At 45.1% G+C, this 18,163-nt stretch overlaps 2 protein-coding genes across 2 annotated transcripts; one reads left to right on the top strand and one right to left on the bottom strand.

The window, feature by feature from the left end:
- The first annotated feature begins 92 nt into the window (after positions 1–92).
- Positions 93–10,704, top strand: LOC117042354 (L-amino-acid oxidase-like). Its single transcript, XM_033141906.1, has 7 exons — positions 93–105; positions 2,651–2,874; positions 4,001–4,107; positions 4,399–4,600; positions 6,142–6,195; positions 6,967–7,103; positions 9,380–10,704. The coding sequence occupies exons 1-7, from the start codon at positions 93–95 to the stop codon at positions 10,143–10,145; spliced, it is 1,503 nt and encodes a 500-aa protein (XP_032997797.1). The 3' UTR covers positions 10,146–10,704.
- Positions 10,223–13,506, bottom strand: LOC117042038 (olfactory receptor 2T1-like). The gene is made up of 2 exons (XM_033141484.1): positions 12,600–13,506; positions 10,223–10,278 (listed from the first exon to the last, which is right to left on the bottom strand). The coding sequence occupies exons 1-2, from the start codon at positions 13,504–13,506 to the stop codon at positions 10,223–10,225; spliced, it is 963 nt and encodes a 320-aa protein (XP_032997375.1).
- Between the last annotated feature and the right edge of the window lie 4,657 nt (positions 13,507–18,163).

Raw genomic sequence — 18,163 nt, 5'->3', positions numbered from 1 at the left:
AGGTTTCTGAATCACTATTGGCTCATAGCCTGCCACATTCTGGCTATAAAATAAGAGCATTCACTTGCCATCCTTACACTTCCTATCAGAACATGGACCAATTCTGTAAGTCTTTCATTTTCTCATTTTAGTGGGAGCAAGTGTCCTCTGGGACATCAAATTTTAGGGTGCAAGTGTCCTCTGGGACATCAGGTTATGGCTATGCTCTTTCTAATTCTGATTTGTTTTTAATTTTATAATGTCTTCTTCTTCTTCTTCTTCTTCTTCTTCTTCTTCTTCTTCTTCTTCTTCTTCTTCTTCTTCCTCCTCCTCCTCCTCCTCCTCTTCCTCCCCCCCTTCTGTTGCTGAAATATAAAAAAATATAAAAAATTGTCCAGTAGCACCTTAGAGACCAACTAAGTTTGTTCTTGGTACTGTATGAGCTTTCGTGTGCATGCACACTGTCGTCTTAATCCACAAATAACAATAGTTTAAGGGTCCCGGGCCCAAAAGAAGCCAGATTATCCTCCACAAGGGCCAGGGCTTTTTCAGTGTTGGCTCCGACCTGGTGGAATACTCTGTCCCACGAGATTAACTCTGTTTTACAGGCCCTGCGGAAGGAGGTCAGGTCCCGCAGGGCTTGTAAAACAGAGTTATTCCGCCTGGCCTTTAATCTATCCTGATCCCCTATTCCTTTTCCCCTTCCCTTTTTTCTGAAGAAACCCTTCTGGGTCCCTACATTAAAATTCCTCCCTGGTCTCCCTACTGGCCTAGCATGACTAACATGGCCAGTTAGCCCTGGGGATCCCACTGGTGTTTGTTTGTATGCTGTTTTTTAGCTGTTTTTTAAAGTTGTTTTAATCATTGTCTTATATTTGTTGTTAGCCACCCTGAGCCCAGTCTTTGGATTGGGAAGGGCAGGGTAGAAATAAAAACTTATTATTGATATTATTATTATTATTATTATTATTATTATTATTATTATTAATTGTAATGATGCCTTTGTATTCATCTTTTCAATACCTTTCTTCATCACCTTTGTGAAAAGGAATGATTTCTGACATAGGAGGGCTATAAGTCAAAGCAGGCAGGGAAATAGGGAATTTCGGATGAGACTTGGAGCTTTGGCACATGGTAGCAGCTGCAGTTAAGGGAAGAAGAACAACTGGGAGGCAATATCTAGTTCTTTGTCTTAATTTTGGCCAAGGACAGCCATACAGTTAATCGGTGCTATTTTTCTAGAAAAAAAGGTGCTGGAACTCACTCTGAACACCTCCCTTGTTCTCTTATAATGGCACAAGGGCGCCCACCCAAGAGGTGCCAGAACTGAGTTCCGGATGAAAAAAAAAAAGTCCTGCAGTTAATACATTTGATTCTGTTGTGAGAAGAGACTTCAGTAATATTTCTCTGGCCCAATTTGTAACATAGACAATTAAAAAGAAAATAGGCACCAGGTTTCCACCCAGTTGCGGGTCAAGCGCTAAGTGGTTATTTCAGTGATTTCTAGAGAATTCAAAATTGGAAAGTGCCAAAATACTTGACTCAAACAAATCAACCAAAATCCACATTTTTCATGATTTATTTATTTATTTATTATCTGTTGTTGTTGTTGTTGTTGTTCAGTCGTTCAGTCGTGTCCGACTCTTCGTGACCCCATGGACCAGAGCACGCCAGGCACGCCTATCCTTCACTGCCTCTCGCAGTTTGGCCAAACTCATGTTAGTAGCTTCGAGAACACTGTCCAGCCATCTCATCCTCTGTCGTCCCCTTCTCCTTGTGCCCTCCATCTTTCCCAACATCAGGGTCTTTTCTAGGGAGTCTTCTCTTCTCATGAGGTGGCCAAAGTACTGGAGCCTCAACTTCAGGATCTGTCCTTCTAGTGAGCACTCAGGGCTGATTTCTTTGAGAATGGATAGGTTTGATCTTCTTGCAGTCCATGGGACTCTCAAGAGTCTCCTCCAGCACCATAATACTGCCCTATACTCACAGGCAGTGCTTTTTCTTTTTCTTTTTTTTATTGCGTGGACAGGCGGAGTCCCCCAAACCCCAGGCGACCCCTGAGTGGAATAATAACACAAGACAACGTGCCACCTTCTATTGTGTGGTCTGGGTGGTCTCTCCCCTTACCTGGCCAATCCCCTGGCAACGCCTCCCCAGGCGGGATTGGGACATTAACTGAGGTAGTCGGAGACCCCAGGTATCCCACCTGGGGGAAGGCAATGCCAGCCCGAACTACCAGGAGTTGCACTGGAATCCAGGGGGGCTGCACGCAACCACACAAACATCACCCCCCCATTTGATGTGGGGAACGGTCATTCTAAAAAAAAAATGTTTAGGGGTACACTCATTTTGACTCAAGAAAATCACCCTTTTATAGTTCAAATCGGGAAAAATAAATACAGTACAGTAAATGGACAAAAGTACAAAGATTCACAAAATACTTAGGGGTATGCGTAACCCTGCGTCCCCCCAGAAAAAAGCACTGCTCACAGGTCTCAGGGTAGTTCACAACATAAATTCACAATATGAAAACACAAAATACATAATAAAAACAAGAACAAGAACAACCCAATTTAAACAACACATTTTAAAAGGGCATCGGATGTCATTTATGAATTTGCTCTCCTTTTTTATATATATAGTTCCTGTTCAATCATTTCTTGTTTTCTAGCACTATTCCCATTCCTGCTGCTCGTGATAGCCTTGATTTCTCCAAATCACGCTGAGGACCATGAGGAATGGATGAAGTGTTTTCATGATCCCGACTATGAGGAGTTGTTAAACGTTGCCAGAAATGGGCTGGGAAAGGCTTCGAATCCAAAGACCATTGTGATTGTTGGGGCAGGAATAAGCGGGCTCACTGCCGCCAAATTACTGAAAGATGCGGGACATCAGGTAATTGTACTAACAAAGGCTGCAACCCTGTGTACACTTTCCTTGGAGTCAAGTGGATTTACTTCTTAGTAGCCATGCATAGGTCTGCATTCTGAGAAACACAGGTCTTTAATCTTGACAAAAAGGAGGAAGAAGGAGGGGGGGGTCGAAAATGAGTGGTTCTGCAGAAGATGGGCTAGTGCTCTTTCACCTGCCACTTGAGTCCCTTAATTGGAGGTGCCAAGGTTTGAACTTGGGAGTTCCTGCCTGCGAAGCTGGCCCCATATAATGAAGCTATAGCCCCTCCTATATGCATAGTTATGTTCTTCGCATCCGTGCTTTCAGGGGCCGATCTACTATGAAACTAATGACGCTTAAGCTTCAGGGCTCTTAATCTCAGAAGGGTCCCAGATGTGACTTTAGTCCAAGTTGCTTAATTTTTTGGGATCATCTTGGTAAAAAGGTAAAGGGCCCCTGGATGGTTAGGTCCAGTCAAAGACGAATATGGGGTGCAGCACTCATCTCGCTTTCAGGCCGAGGGAGCAGGTGTTTGTCCGCGGACAGCTTTCTGAGTCATGTGGCCAGCATGACTAAACTGCTTCTGGTGCAACGGGACACCGTGACAGACACCAGAGCACACGGAAACGCCGTTTACCTTCCCGTAGCAGCGGTACCTATTTATCTACTTGCACTGGTGTGCTTTCGAACTACTAAGTTGGCAGGAGCTGGGACAAAGCAACAGGAGCTCACTCTGTTGCACAGATTCGAACTGCCGACCTTCTGATTGGAAAGCCCAAGAAGCTCAGTGGTTTAGACCACAGCGCTACCCATGTCCCTTTTGGGTCTACTAGACCCCATTTGAGTTGCACAACTCAAATTCATTATTTTTTCTTGCATATATTTCAACAATCCCAAAGTTTGGGAGTCCGTAGCACAAATCTTATAAAGGTCTAGTGATCTGTTATGGAACAGCCCCACTGAAGAAAGTGGCTGCCCCGACCTTTTCTCTGGTTGTGAAGGGGACCCCATGACAGTCCAAGGTTCAGGACCCCAAAAATGTAGGACCACTACTGTGTGCTTGTTTGTTTCTGGAGCAGCAATTGGTAAGGAAGTGAAGCATAAACAGCGACAATGCATTTGTTCCTAGGTTCAGATTCTGGAAGCCAGTGACCGCGTTGGGGGTCGGATAAAGACCTATCGCGAGAAAGACTGGTACATGGATTTGGGACCGATGCGTCTGCCCAAGGCACAAAAGTAAGGCAAAAAACTTGTTGCCAATCATGCACAAAATTCATTCAGTTTTAGAAACACCTGCGGATGAAGTACTTCGTTTTATCTTGGATGTAACCTCCTTCCCATTGTGATTTTGTAGTTTTGAGTAGGTGTCTGCCTAGAGAGCAGTCTTGGGAAGGGAAAGTGACCCTACAAGATCTGCTGCATTTTTGGCCATAACAAAATATGTTCAGCCTTTTCGTATCATGTCCTGTTATATTATTTTACATATATACTTTAAAAAGGGCCTTTCTTACTCCTTTCCCCCCGCAGAATTGTTCGTGAATATATTAAGAAATTCAACCTCACGTTAAACCCGTTTGTTCAGACGGATAAGAATGCCTGGTACTTGATTAGAAATAGAAAGGAAAAAGTGTCTGCGGTGGAGGAAAACGCCGAGCTGTTTGGATATGAAGTGGCTCCCAATGAGAGGGGGAAATCTGCCTCTAAACTCTTCCACGAGTCACTGGATCGGGTAGGTGTTTTGTAAAGAGGCTGTGTGTTCATGAACCAGCTTGCCTGCATCTTAAGGTCTTCTGGAAAAGCTACATAGGACTATAATGCCCCCCCCCCCCCCAGTCTAGCATTCTGTTTCTAGCCAACCAGATGCCTAGGCGAATCCAGCAAGCAGGGCCTGTGTGCAGCAGCCACTTTCCCAAGTTGTGGTCAGCAGACTGGCATCGCTTACCCGGCTTCCCAATGAGGAGCACTGCTGCTGGTTACAGAAAGGTAGAAGGGCAAGATCAGTGGGGTCCAGGACAGAGCCAGTGCATCCCACTGCACCCACACGATAATGAGTCAGTTCTGCACCACTTTGGCCCTCCCAACATTGGGAAGCCGGATAACCACTGCCACGCTGCCCTGCTGGTTGCTGCCGCCTCTCCCTGCTTGTGATTACCTGCAGCAGGTATTCAGTTCTGCAGTGGAACAGGTTACACCCTTTAGCAGATGCACACTATGCTTCTACAAAGGCCTTCTCTTTGGTGGTGCTACAATTTTTTATTTGGAGGTGGGGGAAGAAGAAGAATAGTTTGGATATGATATCCCGCTTTATCACTACCCTAAAGAGTCTCAAAATGGCTAACAATCTCCTTTCCCTCCCTCCCTCTCTCCCTCCCAACAAACACTCTGTGAGGTGAGTGAGGTTGAGAGACTTCAGAGAAGTGTGACTAGCCCAAGGTCACCCAACAGCTGCATGTGGAGGAGTGGAGACGCGAACCCGGTTCACCAGATTACGAGTCCACTGCTTTTCATTTGCCCCCCCCCCGCAAAGCCAGTGTGGTGGACTCTTAACCTGGTGAACCTCAGCTTCACTCACCTCACAGAGTGTTTGTTGGAACCCACAAAGAAGCTTTGCGAAAAGCGTGAAGAGAAAAGAAAAGGTGGGAAGAGCAGATTAGAAAATAACTCCAGAAATCATCCACATTTTAATGTGCCTTTGCTAATATGAAGGCCTTCATATAGATACTTCATATAGAGAAGTGGGTTTCACGCTGTGTTCCTCTGTTGCGTGGATTCATTTTGTTCACCCGTTGTTGCGCAAGCCTTGCGTCTTTTGATGCGGGTGGTGACTTTTAATTGTCAAGACTTTATGATGGAGTGCTTAAAACAAACAAACAAACAAACAAACAAACAAACAAAGCAACACATGCCCTCCACATCGCATGTAAGACAACTCCCACAATTCCCCATGCAGATATTATTACTTCCCTGCTGGGAACTTGCAGTGCACATGACTGCAAACATAGCCCACTTCTCAAGCCTTGCCCTGAAGTCCTGTTTGTTTCAAAACAACATGGCAGTGGCAGGAAGGAGCTGCTGCTTTTCAGATAAACACAAGCCCCAAACTCCCTTTGGGCATTTGAAACTCAATGTACAGTTGTGGGCCATTACTGTTAATATAATGTCGTCAGAGCATATCAGTTAACATAAGAATCACTTTATAAATCATCCAATGTGACCAGAGTGTTTTTTCTTCACTGAATACTGAATGAATGCTTTATGTTTACCGTGCAGGTAACAAAAAACTGCACAATTTTGAAGGAAAAATACGACTCATATTCCATCAAGGTAGGCAAAGTGGGCCTTTGCTTTTCTGCAGTATTTTTACTTTGATCTGGATTGTCACTCTTGTATAAAACTTTTGTATGAATTACCAGTGTGAACGGTTGATGGTTGAACTTCGCTTGCTTGCTCTCTGTCTTAACGGTTCTTTAACGTTAAACAGAACTTGAACCAAACAGCCTTTTGAATCAAAGACTGTCCTCTGTAAATTGGGCTACCTGGCAGCACATTCAGGTACATGTACGCCACACTAAATCAATGGAGCTACCCTCTTAGCACGTTAGTGGACGTGTGCAGGCTCTGACAGCCTGTGCATTTGCACTAACAGTGAAAATACAAAAAATAAAATAAAAAAATCCTTCCAGTAGCACCTTAGAGACCAACTAAGTTTGTTCTTGGTATGAGCTTTCGTGTTCATGCACACTTCTTCAGATACACACGAAAGCTCATACCAAGAACAAACTTAGTTGGTCTCTAAGGTGCTACTGGAAGGAATTTTTTTATTTTTTATTTTGTTTTGACTATGGCAGACCAACACGGCTACCTACCTGTAAGTGAAAATACAGCCATTCTGTTTGCTAAAATTATCATTAGGCCCATAGAACCTTTGGCTGGTTGGAAAATTGGATGGAGAAGACAAAACTCAGGAATGGGGAATCTGTGACCATGCTGTTGGACTATGTTTGAGGATAAATTAGCTGGAGCTCAAATAAGGAAGCATGTGTACTTTTAACCAGCCTTTCTCTAGTTAATCCCTCCCCCATTTCCTCCAAACAGGAATATTTAATTAAAGAAGGAAATCTGAGCAAGGGAGCAGTAGATATGATTGGTGACCTCCTGAACGAAGAAGGTGGATTCTATACTTCATTTCTTGATTCTGCTATGGACTATGTGACCTTCTATGACGATGACAGGTAAAAGGGAGGGGTTATTGTATAAGCTTTATTAATACTGTAACTGAGCAGAGTTGAATGGAGTTTTGGTTTCTCATTGTTCCAACCTGAAGGAGCATCTCCACCCCCCCATCGTTCAGCCCGGACACTGAGGCCCAGGGCTGAGGGCCTTCTGGCGGTTCCCTCACTGTGAGAAGTGAGGTAACAGGGAAGCAGGCAGAGGGCCTCTTCAGTAGCGACACCCACCCTGTGGAATTCCCTCCCCTCAGAGGTTAAGGAGATGAGTACTTATATAGCATCTGAAGGCAGCTCTGTATAGGGAAGATTTTAAAGGCTTGATGTCAGAGGTGTAGGGAGCTACTTGGGTGCTTGGGGTGGCGTTGCCGCGCGGAGGCACCCCCCTGGGGGCGGGGCGCCCTGACGCATGCGTCAGGACAGACTGTCCATCCTGCCCGGTGCTGCTGCTCCAGCGGCAACCCGCCAAGCGAGCGCCGGCTCCTGGGGCTTCCCCGTCCATGCTGCGAGCCGCCAATCGCATGGGGCAGCCCCATAGCGGCACCGGCGGGTGGATACCAGAAGGGCCGCAGGGTGGAGCGGCTTCGCTCTGTGGCTTGCTCGGGGCCCGCCAGCGGGGTGGGGCTGGCCCAAGTGTCACCCCCCCTGGAACTCGGGGCAGCCCACCCCCCCACCACCCCTCGTGACGCCCATGCTTGATGTTCTATTACTGCATATTTTCATATATGCTGAAAGCTGCCCAGAGGGGCTAGGGCAACCCAGTTGGATGGGCTGGGTATAAAAAATAAATTATTATTATATGACAAATTTGGTTGTCCACATCTCCACTTCAGTTTGCAGATTTATTTATTTTTAAAGTACTTGTGAAAATTTAACCGTGCTTTTCTCATAATATATACATTTGGAAGAAGATCTGTAGATTATTACTATTACTATTACTTATTATTTATTATTTATACCCTGCCCATCTGGCTGGGTTTCCCCAGCCACTCTGGGCGGCTCCCAACAGAATATTAATAATAATAAAAAAGTGAAAAAACATAAAACATTAAAAACTTCCCTAAACAGGGCTGCCTTCCGATGTCTTCTAAAAGTCAGATAGTTGTTTTATTTCCTTGACATCTGATGGGAGGGCGTTCCACAGGGCAGGCACCACTACAGTGGTAACTCAGTTTTCGAACATAATCTGTTCTGGAAGACCATTCAAGTTCTGAAACTTTTGAAAACCGAAAACTCAATACAATAGCCTCAATATGTAAAACTCAATACGTAAAACTCAATACGGAAGCCACGTGGCATGTTTGACTTCCGAAAAGTGTTTGAAAACAGAAGCATTTACTTCCAGGTTTACAGCATTCGAAAACCGAAATGTTCATCAACAGAGATGTTCGAAAATCGAGGTACCACTGTACCGCCAGCCCTATTGCTAGGCAAAGTGAGGTGGCTGCCTTAGGTGGCAAATGCAAGCTGTTGGAGGACAGAGTTGTGCATGCCACACAGCCTGCGCTGTGGCTTCTAAGCCAGCTTGCTGCCTTCAGGTGTAGGGGTTGGTCCACTGCTAGCCCAGTCAGCTTCCATGCACAGAATGGTAGTAGACACGATCTTGGAATAGCATTGGAGGGGCAAAGTCTTGCCCTTTGCCTCAGGCGGAAAAATGTCTTGGGCCTGTTGGAAGTTTGGTAAATACACATACTGCAGGGGTGTGCAGAAAGAAATACCCGGAAAGTATAACGAAAACTTAAGGTTATTATTCATGGCGCACAAAGTCATCCTTAGGCTTTACATGTAGCCAAGATGGAGACAATAAGTTCTCACTAGGACATGCTAACTCAGCTTGGAAAAGCAGCAGGAAGGAAGTAAAACCTGAGGGGAAATGAGCTGTTTTTCTCATTACTAAATGAGAAGGAATCAGGGGGGAAGGGAAGAATAGGTTGCTTTTTGGTCTACCGTGTACCCCCCTACTAGGCCAACCATTGCAGCTTGAGGTAAAAAGGCTGGAGGTGTCACAAAGAAGGGCCAGAGAAACACATAAAGATAAAAAGCGGCAGAGCGAGGGGGAAATCAGGCAGTGAAATGTGATGGCTGTGCTGCTCTGGATACATCATTATATGCCTTAGTAACTGGAGGAACCAGAGAATGGTAATATGCCATTTTGCTTTTGAAGTAACTTAGGAAATATAAAAGTTGCAGGCAGCACATTTTTGCTTGGGTTGCTCACCCTGTTCAATGAGTTTTCCTTTCCTTTCTTTTTCTGCCCCTGTTTCCTCCTTCTACCTCCCCAGTTTTGAGGAAATCACAGGAGGATTTGACCAGCTCCCCAACGGCTTCTCCCAGGAAATGCCCGGGATAATCCGTCTGAGCTGCAGCGTAGAGAAAATACTTAGCTCCGGCAAGAAAGTGAGGGTGTTTTACCGCAAGCAGGGCAAAGGAGGCCTGTCGAGTCTGACCGCCGACTACGTCCTCATCACGGCGACGGCAAAAGCCGCCCGGCTCATCAAATACCAGCCTCGTCTCTCCCACCCCAAGACTCGCGCTCTGCGTTCTTTTCATTACGCAAGCTCTACCAAAATCGCCTTGGCCTGCACAGACAGGTTTTGGGAGAAAGACGGGATCCGAGGTGGGAAGTCGATCACGGACCGCCCATCCCGAATGATCTATTACCCGAACCATGTCTTCCCTAGCGGCCTCGGGGTCCTCCTGGCCTCTTACACGTTTAATGATGACGCCGACTTCTTCGTTCCCCTCAGCGAGGAAAAGTGTGTTGACGTAGTGATGGATGACCTGTCGGAAATCCACAACGTCTCCAAGTCTTACCTCAAATCCGTCTGCAACAGGCACGTTGTACAGAAGTGGGCCCTAGACAAGTTTTCCATGGGAGCCTTCGCTCTACCCACTCCATACCAGTTCAGCCATCTTTTCGATGCTTTGAGTCGGAATGAGGGGAGAGTGTACTTTGCCGGAGAGTACACAGCCCACCCACATGCTTGGATCGACACAGCCATGAAGACTGCTATAAGGGCAGCAAGTGGGATTCATCTCAGTGCCTGATCTGTGTTGCAGGAGCTGCAAAAGCAGGCCTTGGTGATGTTTATCCTTCGTGAAAAGGAAAGATCAGTTACTTGATTCTAGCTGATGATGATTTGCAGTACTGCCAATGTTTCCTTTAGCAGGCGCTGTAACCTTGCAACAGCTTGAATTCATCTGCAAAAGCGCTCTCCACCATTGTCTTCCGAGGCAGACGGATGCCAACCAGCTAATGTTTTCTATTATCCTTTTTTGGAGGGTGTTTTGTTTTTGTCTTCCCAATATGCTGCACCCCATTAATGTGTTATCGCATTCCCACCCCCCTTTCTATGGTATAATGTAAATATGCATATTTTCTTTTCAATGTAAGTCGTTTGGAGACCCTTTGGATGACAAACAACTAATCAGTTAAACAAACAAACAAACAAACAAACAAATAAAGGGATTTTCTCTCAACCTGCCGTGTGTTTGTGGCAGCGGATGATGTGATGGAGCAAAAATAATTTCCTTATTTGATTCCTGCATTGCAGGGGGTTGGACTAGATGGCCCTCAGGATCCCTTCCAACTCTACAATTCTACGATTATTCATCCACCCCCCCCTCCTCAATCAGTTTCTGATGTTGTTTTTTAAGTGATGCACAATATTAAAGAATATTCATATTGAGTAGGACAAATCATATTTTTTACTACACTGCAAGGCACAATCTGTTTGCACTTTTTGGCTGCCAGGCTAATGGTCTTAAATGAAATAAACGCTGCTCAGAAGTCATTGACCGCATTCACACATCATTTCAAGTCACAGTTACATCTAACTGTCATTTGTGCAAAGCTGCCTAAATCATGGGTGCTTTGCTCCTCTTGTGCTCCTGCTACAGTATGCTCCCTGGAGTCAAGCCATCATGCCTTGCCTTAACAATAAATCCAAACCCAGGCTGGTGGTCACCTCGCACTCTCAACAAACCACAAGTATATCTGGCAAGGGGAAAAAACCAAGAATAAAATATTTATAGATGCAAAAGAAAGAGGAGGTTTTCCCATTCCAGATATGTGATTATATTATGAGGCATCCTGTTTTTGTTGGTTGACGGAATGGATGACATTAGCGAATTCACATATATTAGACTTAGAAGGTCATGATAATATTTTTGGCTGGCACACTTATTTATGGTATGCAAAGGTGAAAGTTCATAAAGGATTCACAAACCATATAATTAGGAAAAACCTATATTGAGTATGGGATAAATATAAGAAATTACTAGAGGTAAGAACACCATTATGGCTCTCACTGCTGGAAGCTATAGTGGTAAAGAAAAAGAATATGATAGAAGATTGTAGAAATTTATTAAAACAAGAGGGAGGAGAATATTAATTGAGAACGAAAAAAATTAAAGGAATTATTGGGAAACTTAACAATATGGTTACAATATAATCATTTGAATGAAGTATTTAAGAAAGATAGGATACGAGGGTTTGGGGAACAAATATCACAACTAGAGAGAGACCTGTTGGAATGTAATGTAAAAGTGTTGTCTAAAATGTATAAAATATTATTGGAATGGGAGACAAAGGATGAGCAAGTGAAATCATCAATGATACACTGGGCAATAGATATTGGACATAACATAGATATGGAAGCATAGGAACTATTTGAATGGTCCATCCCCTCTACTTAATGGATCCAAATGGCTTCCAGGGAGTGGTAGGGGCATACATAATGCCATGTTGACGGCCTCTCAGCTGATTCCCTGGTGGCCTACTGGAATGCAGAGTTAACCAGGGCCATTGACTATCTGGCTCCAAAGGGCTGGCTCTGATTGCATGGAGCTCAGAAGAAGACACAGTAAGCCTAAGTGAAAAATCTCCACTGTGGGGTTCTAAAAGTGTCATGTACACACACAGAGACACACACCTTATCTTCCACGGCCCTTCCGTTAAATCTCCTTCAGCCATTTACCACATATGTGATCTCCACCAGAAGCTCCCTCTCTCCCACCCATATCCCCTTCTCTCTTCCCAATCCATGCTCCTTCATAGCACTGCACATGTCCTCATTTTACCCCAACCACTTCCAACCACTTCTCTGAGATATCCCTGTTCCTTGCATCAAAGTTGCATGGCTTTGAATCTTACACAATACATTTTACACAAGATTTCCAGTCTCTTTGACTTCTGTTATCTTTGATGTCTGTTACAATTGCAAGGATATTGAGCTTCTCCAATACAAAGTGGTCAAAAGGCCAGACTATGTTTGTTTGTTAGATACATGGCATGGAGTTATATAATTTTGTTCTTAATTAAAGGGAGTGGTGGGTGGGAATCCTTATCAGGAGGGCAGCACAGGGTGTCTGAAGGATTGCCTCTGTCCACATGCTACTTTGGTCTCTCCTCACCAGCCCCCCTGCCCCATACAGATTACACCCATAGATTGCCTCTGGGTGGCCGTGGCCAGCCTCAGAATTTATTCAGAGAACATTTTTCAATCCGTTTCCTCAGTGCAGCCAGCACATCTCGGTTCCTCAGGCTGTATATCAGGGGATTCAGCATCGGGGTCACAATGTCACAAAACACAGAGATAACCTTATCCTGTTGTGCCGTTCTGTAGGACCCGGGTCTCATATACTTAAAACTGGCTGCACCATAGAAGATGCCAACCACGCAGAGGTGGGACAGGCAGGTGCCAAAAGCCTTGCGCATCCCTTCCAACGATTGCATTTGTAGGACGGTCAAGAGAATGGCAATGTAAGAAGCCAGGATGATGGAAAGGGGACCGAGAAGCAAGATTATGCCGGTCAGGTATATCCCATGTTCATAAGTGGATGTATCGGAACAGGACAATTTCAGCAGAGCTTGGACTGTGCAGAAGAACTGATCGATCCTATTTGACTCACAGAAGGGCTGTTGGAACACAGAAACGGTGTGTATCAAGGCATGAAGAGAAGCACCGACCCAGATGCCAGCTGACATGGCCAGGCAGATCCTCTTGCTCATGAGGATGGGATACTGCAGAGGCTTACAGATTGCCACATACCTGTCGTAGGACATGACACTCAGCAGGAGGCATTCTGCTCCTGCCATGGTCAGCGTGAAAAACATCTGAGTCGCACACCCAGCCAACTCAATCGTGTTCTCCTTCCCTAAGTAATCCACGGCCATTTTGGGGACAATAGTAGAGATTAGACAGATGTCCATGAAGGACAACTGGCTGAGGAAAAAGTACATGGGGGTCTGAAGATCAGGGCCAGTTTGGATGACAAATAGGAAGAGGCAGTTTCCAGACAAGGCAATGAGGTAGGCAAGTTGGATGGCAGCAAAGAAAACAGTGTGCATCACGGTGTGGTTGAGAAGACCGAGAAGAATGAACTCAGTCCAGGACGTCCCATTCATCCTTCGTGTCAGGGGTGCACCTGAAAAGATGGAGGCATGAGAACAGGAGCAGGGCAAGGGCGAGGTGAGGAGTGACGAAGGAAGCTGACTAGGGGAAGGATAGGAGCAAAGGAACACCCTAGCTGCCAGAACTTCTTTTTAGAACATTCTCTAAAGTAGCTCCATGTTATGTATTCGGTGGTCAGTGAGATTGCATATGATATGCTGAAATGAGGGTGGTTGAGGGTAAACTTCCAGGCTTGTATGGTTTAATTAGAGTTGCCACATGTCCGTTTCCCCCTCGAAATGTCCGAGATTCCAATGTTGAAATGACAATCCGGGGGGGATTTTGAAAAATCAGCAAAATGTCTGGGTTTTTTTCATAAAGCTCAACAACTTTTTGTGTCCGGATTTTTCCTTCTTTAGATATGGCAACCCTAGAACTTGAATGCAAAAGTTTAGTGGCTTTCAGAAATCCATAGGGGTGCAGCTGGGTCATCTCAGACCTTGGACTTTATTGTCCCACAGTCTTTCGGTGTTTCAGTTGTGAAGCACACAGTTCTGTTTGTGGAGCACACAGTTATTAGGAATCTAAAAAAAATCAATTTATAAATATTCCCCTTCTCTCCTCCTCTCGCAATCCCCTGCTTTCTACATTCCTGATAGGCAAGCTGGAGCAAGAGGAACAAACAACAGTCTGCCAAGTCTGATTAAAGTAACCGAACCTTTGAGCACGTGCAGTTTAGCATTTTAAACCCACGTAAATCAGAGCACCATCATGCCTAAGGAATAAAATGCTGTTTGCTTTTGCTGCCCTGGCACTAAGCACATTCTCTTGGGAATAGAGGATTGGGGGAGACATTCAATTCAGTTTGCATTAAAAGACTAATCTGTCAAATCCACACTTTCCAAAACAAGATGAGAACTAAAACGGAGCCCTCCTTTGAAAGTCACACTTACCTGAATTTTGCAATGCAGTTCTCCAGTCAACCAGTGTTAACAAACATGTATAGAAAAGTGCACATAAACAAAACAGATAACTGAAAATGGAAAAGGAAAATGAGCGGCTGGCCAAACACCTAGTCCCCCTAGACTATAACATGTTTAGAAAGAGAGAGAGCAGAAAGGACTTTGTGGGGGCCATTGTCAGATCTGTTCATAGCCTTAGCACACCCAACAATTGTGGGGGCTGATATTATCTGGTCAGACCTCACCTGGAATACTGTGTCCAGTTCTGGGCACCACAGTTCAAGAAGGATACTGACAAGCTGGAACGTGTCCAGAGGAGGGCAACCAAAATGGTCAAAGGCCTGGAAACGTTGCCTTATGAGGAACGGCTTAGGGAGCTGGGTATGTTTAGCCTGGAGAAGAGAAGGTTAAGGGGTGATATGATAGCCATGTTCAAATAAATAAAAGGATGTCATCTAGAGGAGGGAGAAAGGTTGTTTTCTGCTGCTCCAGAGAAGTGGACACGGGGCAATGGATTCAAACTACAAGAAAGAAGATTCTGCCCCAAAGCAGTGTCCCAAAAGTTCTTGAAGGGATGGAGAAATTTGGACAATTGGCAGGATTCAAGTTAAACAAAACTAAGACTAAAATGATGGTGAAAAATATTGAGAAAGAGAAAATAGAAGAATTACAACAAAATACAGGTATAATGGTAACAAGGAAAGTAAAGTATCTGGGAATCTGGTTGACACCGAAGAATATTAATTTGTTCGAAGACAATTACCAACCGGTTTGGAAAGAGATTAAGAGAGATCTAGAAGTCTGGAATAGACTCAAGTTATCTTTTAGTGGAAGAATAGCAGCAATTAAGATGAATGTTTTACCAAGAATGTTATTCTTATTTCAAACGATTCCGATAATTAAGGGAACAGGACAATTCAAAGAATGGCAGAAAATACTAACAAGGTTTGTCTGGCAAGGGAAGAAACCAAGGATAAAATTTAAATTGTTGATTGACAAGAAAGAAGATTCCACCTAAACATTAGGAAGAACTTCCTGACAGTAAGTGCTGTTCGACAGTGGAATTTGCTACCAAGGAGTGTGGTGGAGTCTCCTTCTTTGGAAGTCTTTAAGCGGAGGCTTGACAGCCATCTGTCAGGAATGCTTTGATGGTGTTTCCTGCTTGGCAGGGGGTTGGACTGGATGGCCCTTGTGGTCTCTTCCAACTCTATGATTCTATGATTCTAGGGCAGCTTGCTATTGGCCCCCACCAGTGCTAGTCTCTGAGTGGTCATTTGCCGGAGAGAAATGGGTTGGGTCATGGCATCTTGGACTTCAACCCCCAAGCCCAGCTCCACTGGTCGCCCCACTGGAAATCCAAATGCCTTTTAAAACAGCCCTGCCCCCATCTTATTATTACCTGCAATCTACACCCCACAAAAGGTTGCTGCGCTCTCCTCTGATGTTTGACTTTCCATCTGCATTCCTCAGTGAAATGCTTCTTATAGCCCAAGGAATCCTTACCAGTGGAATATGGCGTTAGAACAACCTATTTTATTTTGCAACCACGGCTATTCTTTTGCATCATTCAGGCAACTTAAAATGGTCTCCCTGGGAGAGAAAAGCCTTTCTGGGGTTTACATGCCTCCTAAATCCCACAGCTTTAATTAAAGTTTGGGCTGGAGAAGCTGCTGCAGTTGCCTATGGGATGTGAAAGGACCCAGTGACATTGGGTGAAACAGAGGCATAATAACTTTATTGAAAGGACCAAACAATTGCCGCATTTGATATACCAGTCTTTGCCAAACAGTCACACTAGCAACTGAATTTTACACATCGGGTGCAAAGACACAGAAACGCAAACAATCAATTGGAGCTTAAAATAGGCTATGCACTTATTGGTTTGAAAAGGAATCATATACTGATTTGAACCAATGGAGCAATTAAGGACCACCTCTTATGTCAGAGATGTGGAAACATGTAGCCCTCTGAAACCTGTGGCGGAAAGTCATAGCCAGGAGCGGTGTGTCCCATTTTGCCGCCTGACGAGAAACGGGAAGATGCCACCATGCCATGCCACAGTGTTTCTTACCTGGGTTGTGCAGAAGCACCCATGAAGCATCAGCGACAGCAGGTTCCTAGTCATAGCTCCACGGCAGAGTGTCTGCTTTGCATGCACAAGATCCCCAGTTCAGTCCCTGGCATCTCAAGGGAGGACTAGGAATGTCCCTTACATGAAACCCTACTGAGTTGGGTGGACCAATGTTCTCACTCAATCTAAGGCAGTTTCCTATGCTTCTAGATGTAGCTGGGTGCCAGCTCCTACCAGTGTCAACCATTTGCTCTGATGTCTGGGGCTCATGGTAGCAGGAGTTGAACATCTGAAGAGCCATAGGTGCTGTCCACAGCTCCTGTAGATAACAGCGCATCCATCATAGAGTCAGAGACGCAAACGCAAAACAATTTATTGTCATTATCAGGTCTAATGTCACCATGATTCATCTTCTGTGGTCTGAGCATGGAAGCATTCTTCTGTGCTCTGACACAGTTTCCAGCTTCCCTCTCTTGGTCACCCTGGACCTTGCTGTAGGGTCTGTAGGGTCACCAACCTTCCCCTTTGCTTTCTATCTTGTGTGCTTTCAAATAGCACAATGGTGTTTTGAGACCCCACTTTAACTGTCCCGAGTTCTGCTGCTTTACTGTCCCTCAGTTCAGAAATGGGACTGTTAGCCATGGCATCTCCATTCTTTCCCTTTTCACAGAGAACCAACAGATCACTAGTAACAACAACAGAGAAAGAGCCTTCTGGATAGCCTTTACCTCCATGTATTCGTCTTTCAAAGCCCTCCAAATTGGTGAACACAGCAGCCTCTGGTGGGAGAGACTTCCATAGTTTTAACTCTGCACTGTATGGAGAAGTAGCCTACATTTGCTTATCTGTCCTGAATCTTCCAATGCCCAGTTTCATTGGACGTTCATGAATTCTAGAGAGAGGGAGAAATATTTCTCTCTCCACAGTGTTTGAAGTGGCAAAAGAGTGCTTTAGATGTATTGGGTGAATATGACCTATAATCCAGCCATAGAGAAGTCAATAGGCTGCATTACACACACACACACACACACACACACACCCCTCTCTTTATACAAGAGGGATTGCCAAAGACATAAGACATATTCCAGCCAGGCAAAAGAAGAGTGTGGAGCAGGATCAGTGAGGGGCATGACCTGGGAAGACTCCTGAGGGCTGGACCCGGAGACCTGAGCTTCCCCACTCCTGCGGCATATTGCAGCACCCTCAGAGATTCTATCTGGGCAGGTGTAAGAAGCAGGCCAGCAATAACTCACACAGCATCAGTGAAGTTAACACTTATTATCCAAATAAACAAAACAGCTCAGACCTAAGAGAGAACAGCAATTCTTCCCAGTAGATCTTGCCCCAATGAGGCAGTTGTGAGGACTGAAGGTCCCCATCTTTCCACAGCTGCCTAAGTCTCCTCTTCCCCCCAAGTAATTAGAGACTGTGGCACCTTGCCTGCCTCTGCTCTGCTCTCTTCATACCTCAGTGGGTTCTGAGAGAGCAGGCAGGAGGGGAGCAGGTCACAGCAGGCGTAGGAGACCCCGTGGCTTCTTCATCAGTTTGCCTCATCTCTGCCTCTTGGCCCCCCTCCTCGCCAACCTCTGCTTCTGCCTCTGAGTCTGGGCTGCTCTCTGCCACAGACGCTTCCCTCTC

This window comes from Lacerta agilis, chromosome 2 (genome assembly GCF_009819535.1).
Source record: "Lacerta agilis isolate rLacAgi1 chromosome 2, rLacAgi1.pri, whole genome shotgun sequence".
Taxonomy (NCBI): domain Eukaryota; kingdom Metazoa; phylum Chordata; class Lepidosauria; order Squamata; family Lacertidae; genus Lacerta; species Lacerta agilis.
Note: the sequence above shows the minus strand (reverse complement) of the source record. Positions and strands in the feature narration are given on the sequence as shown.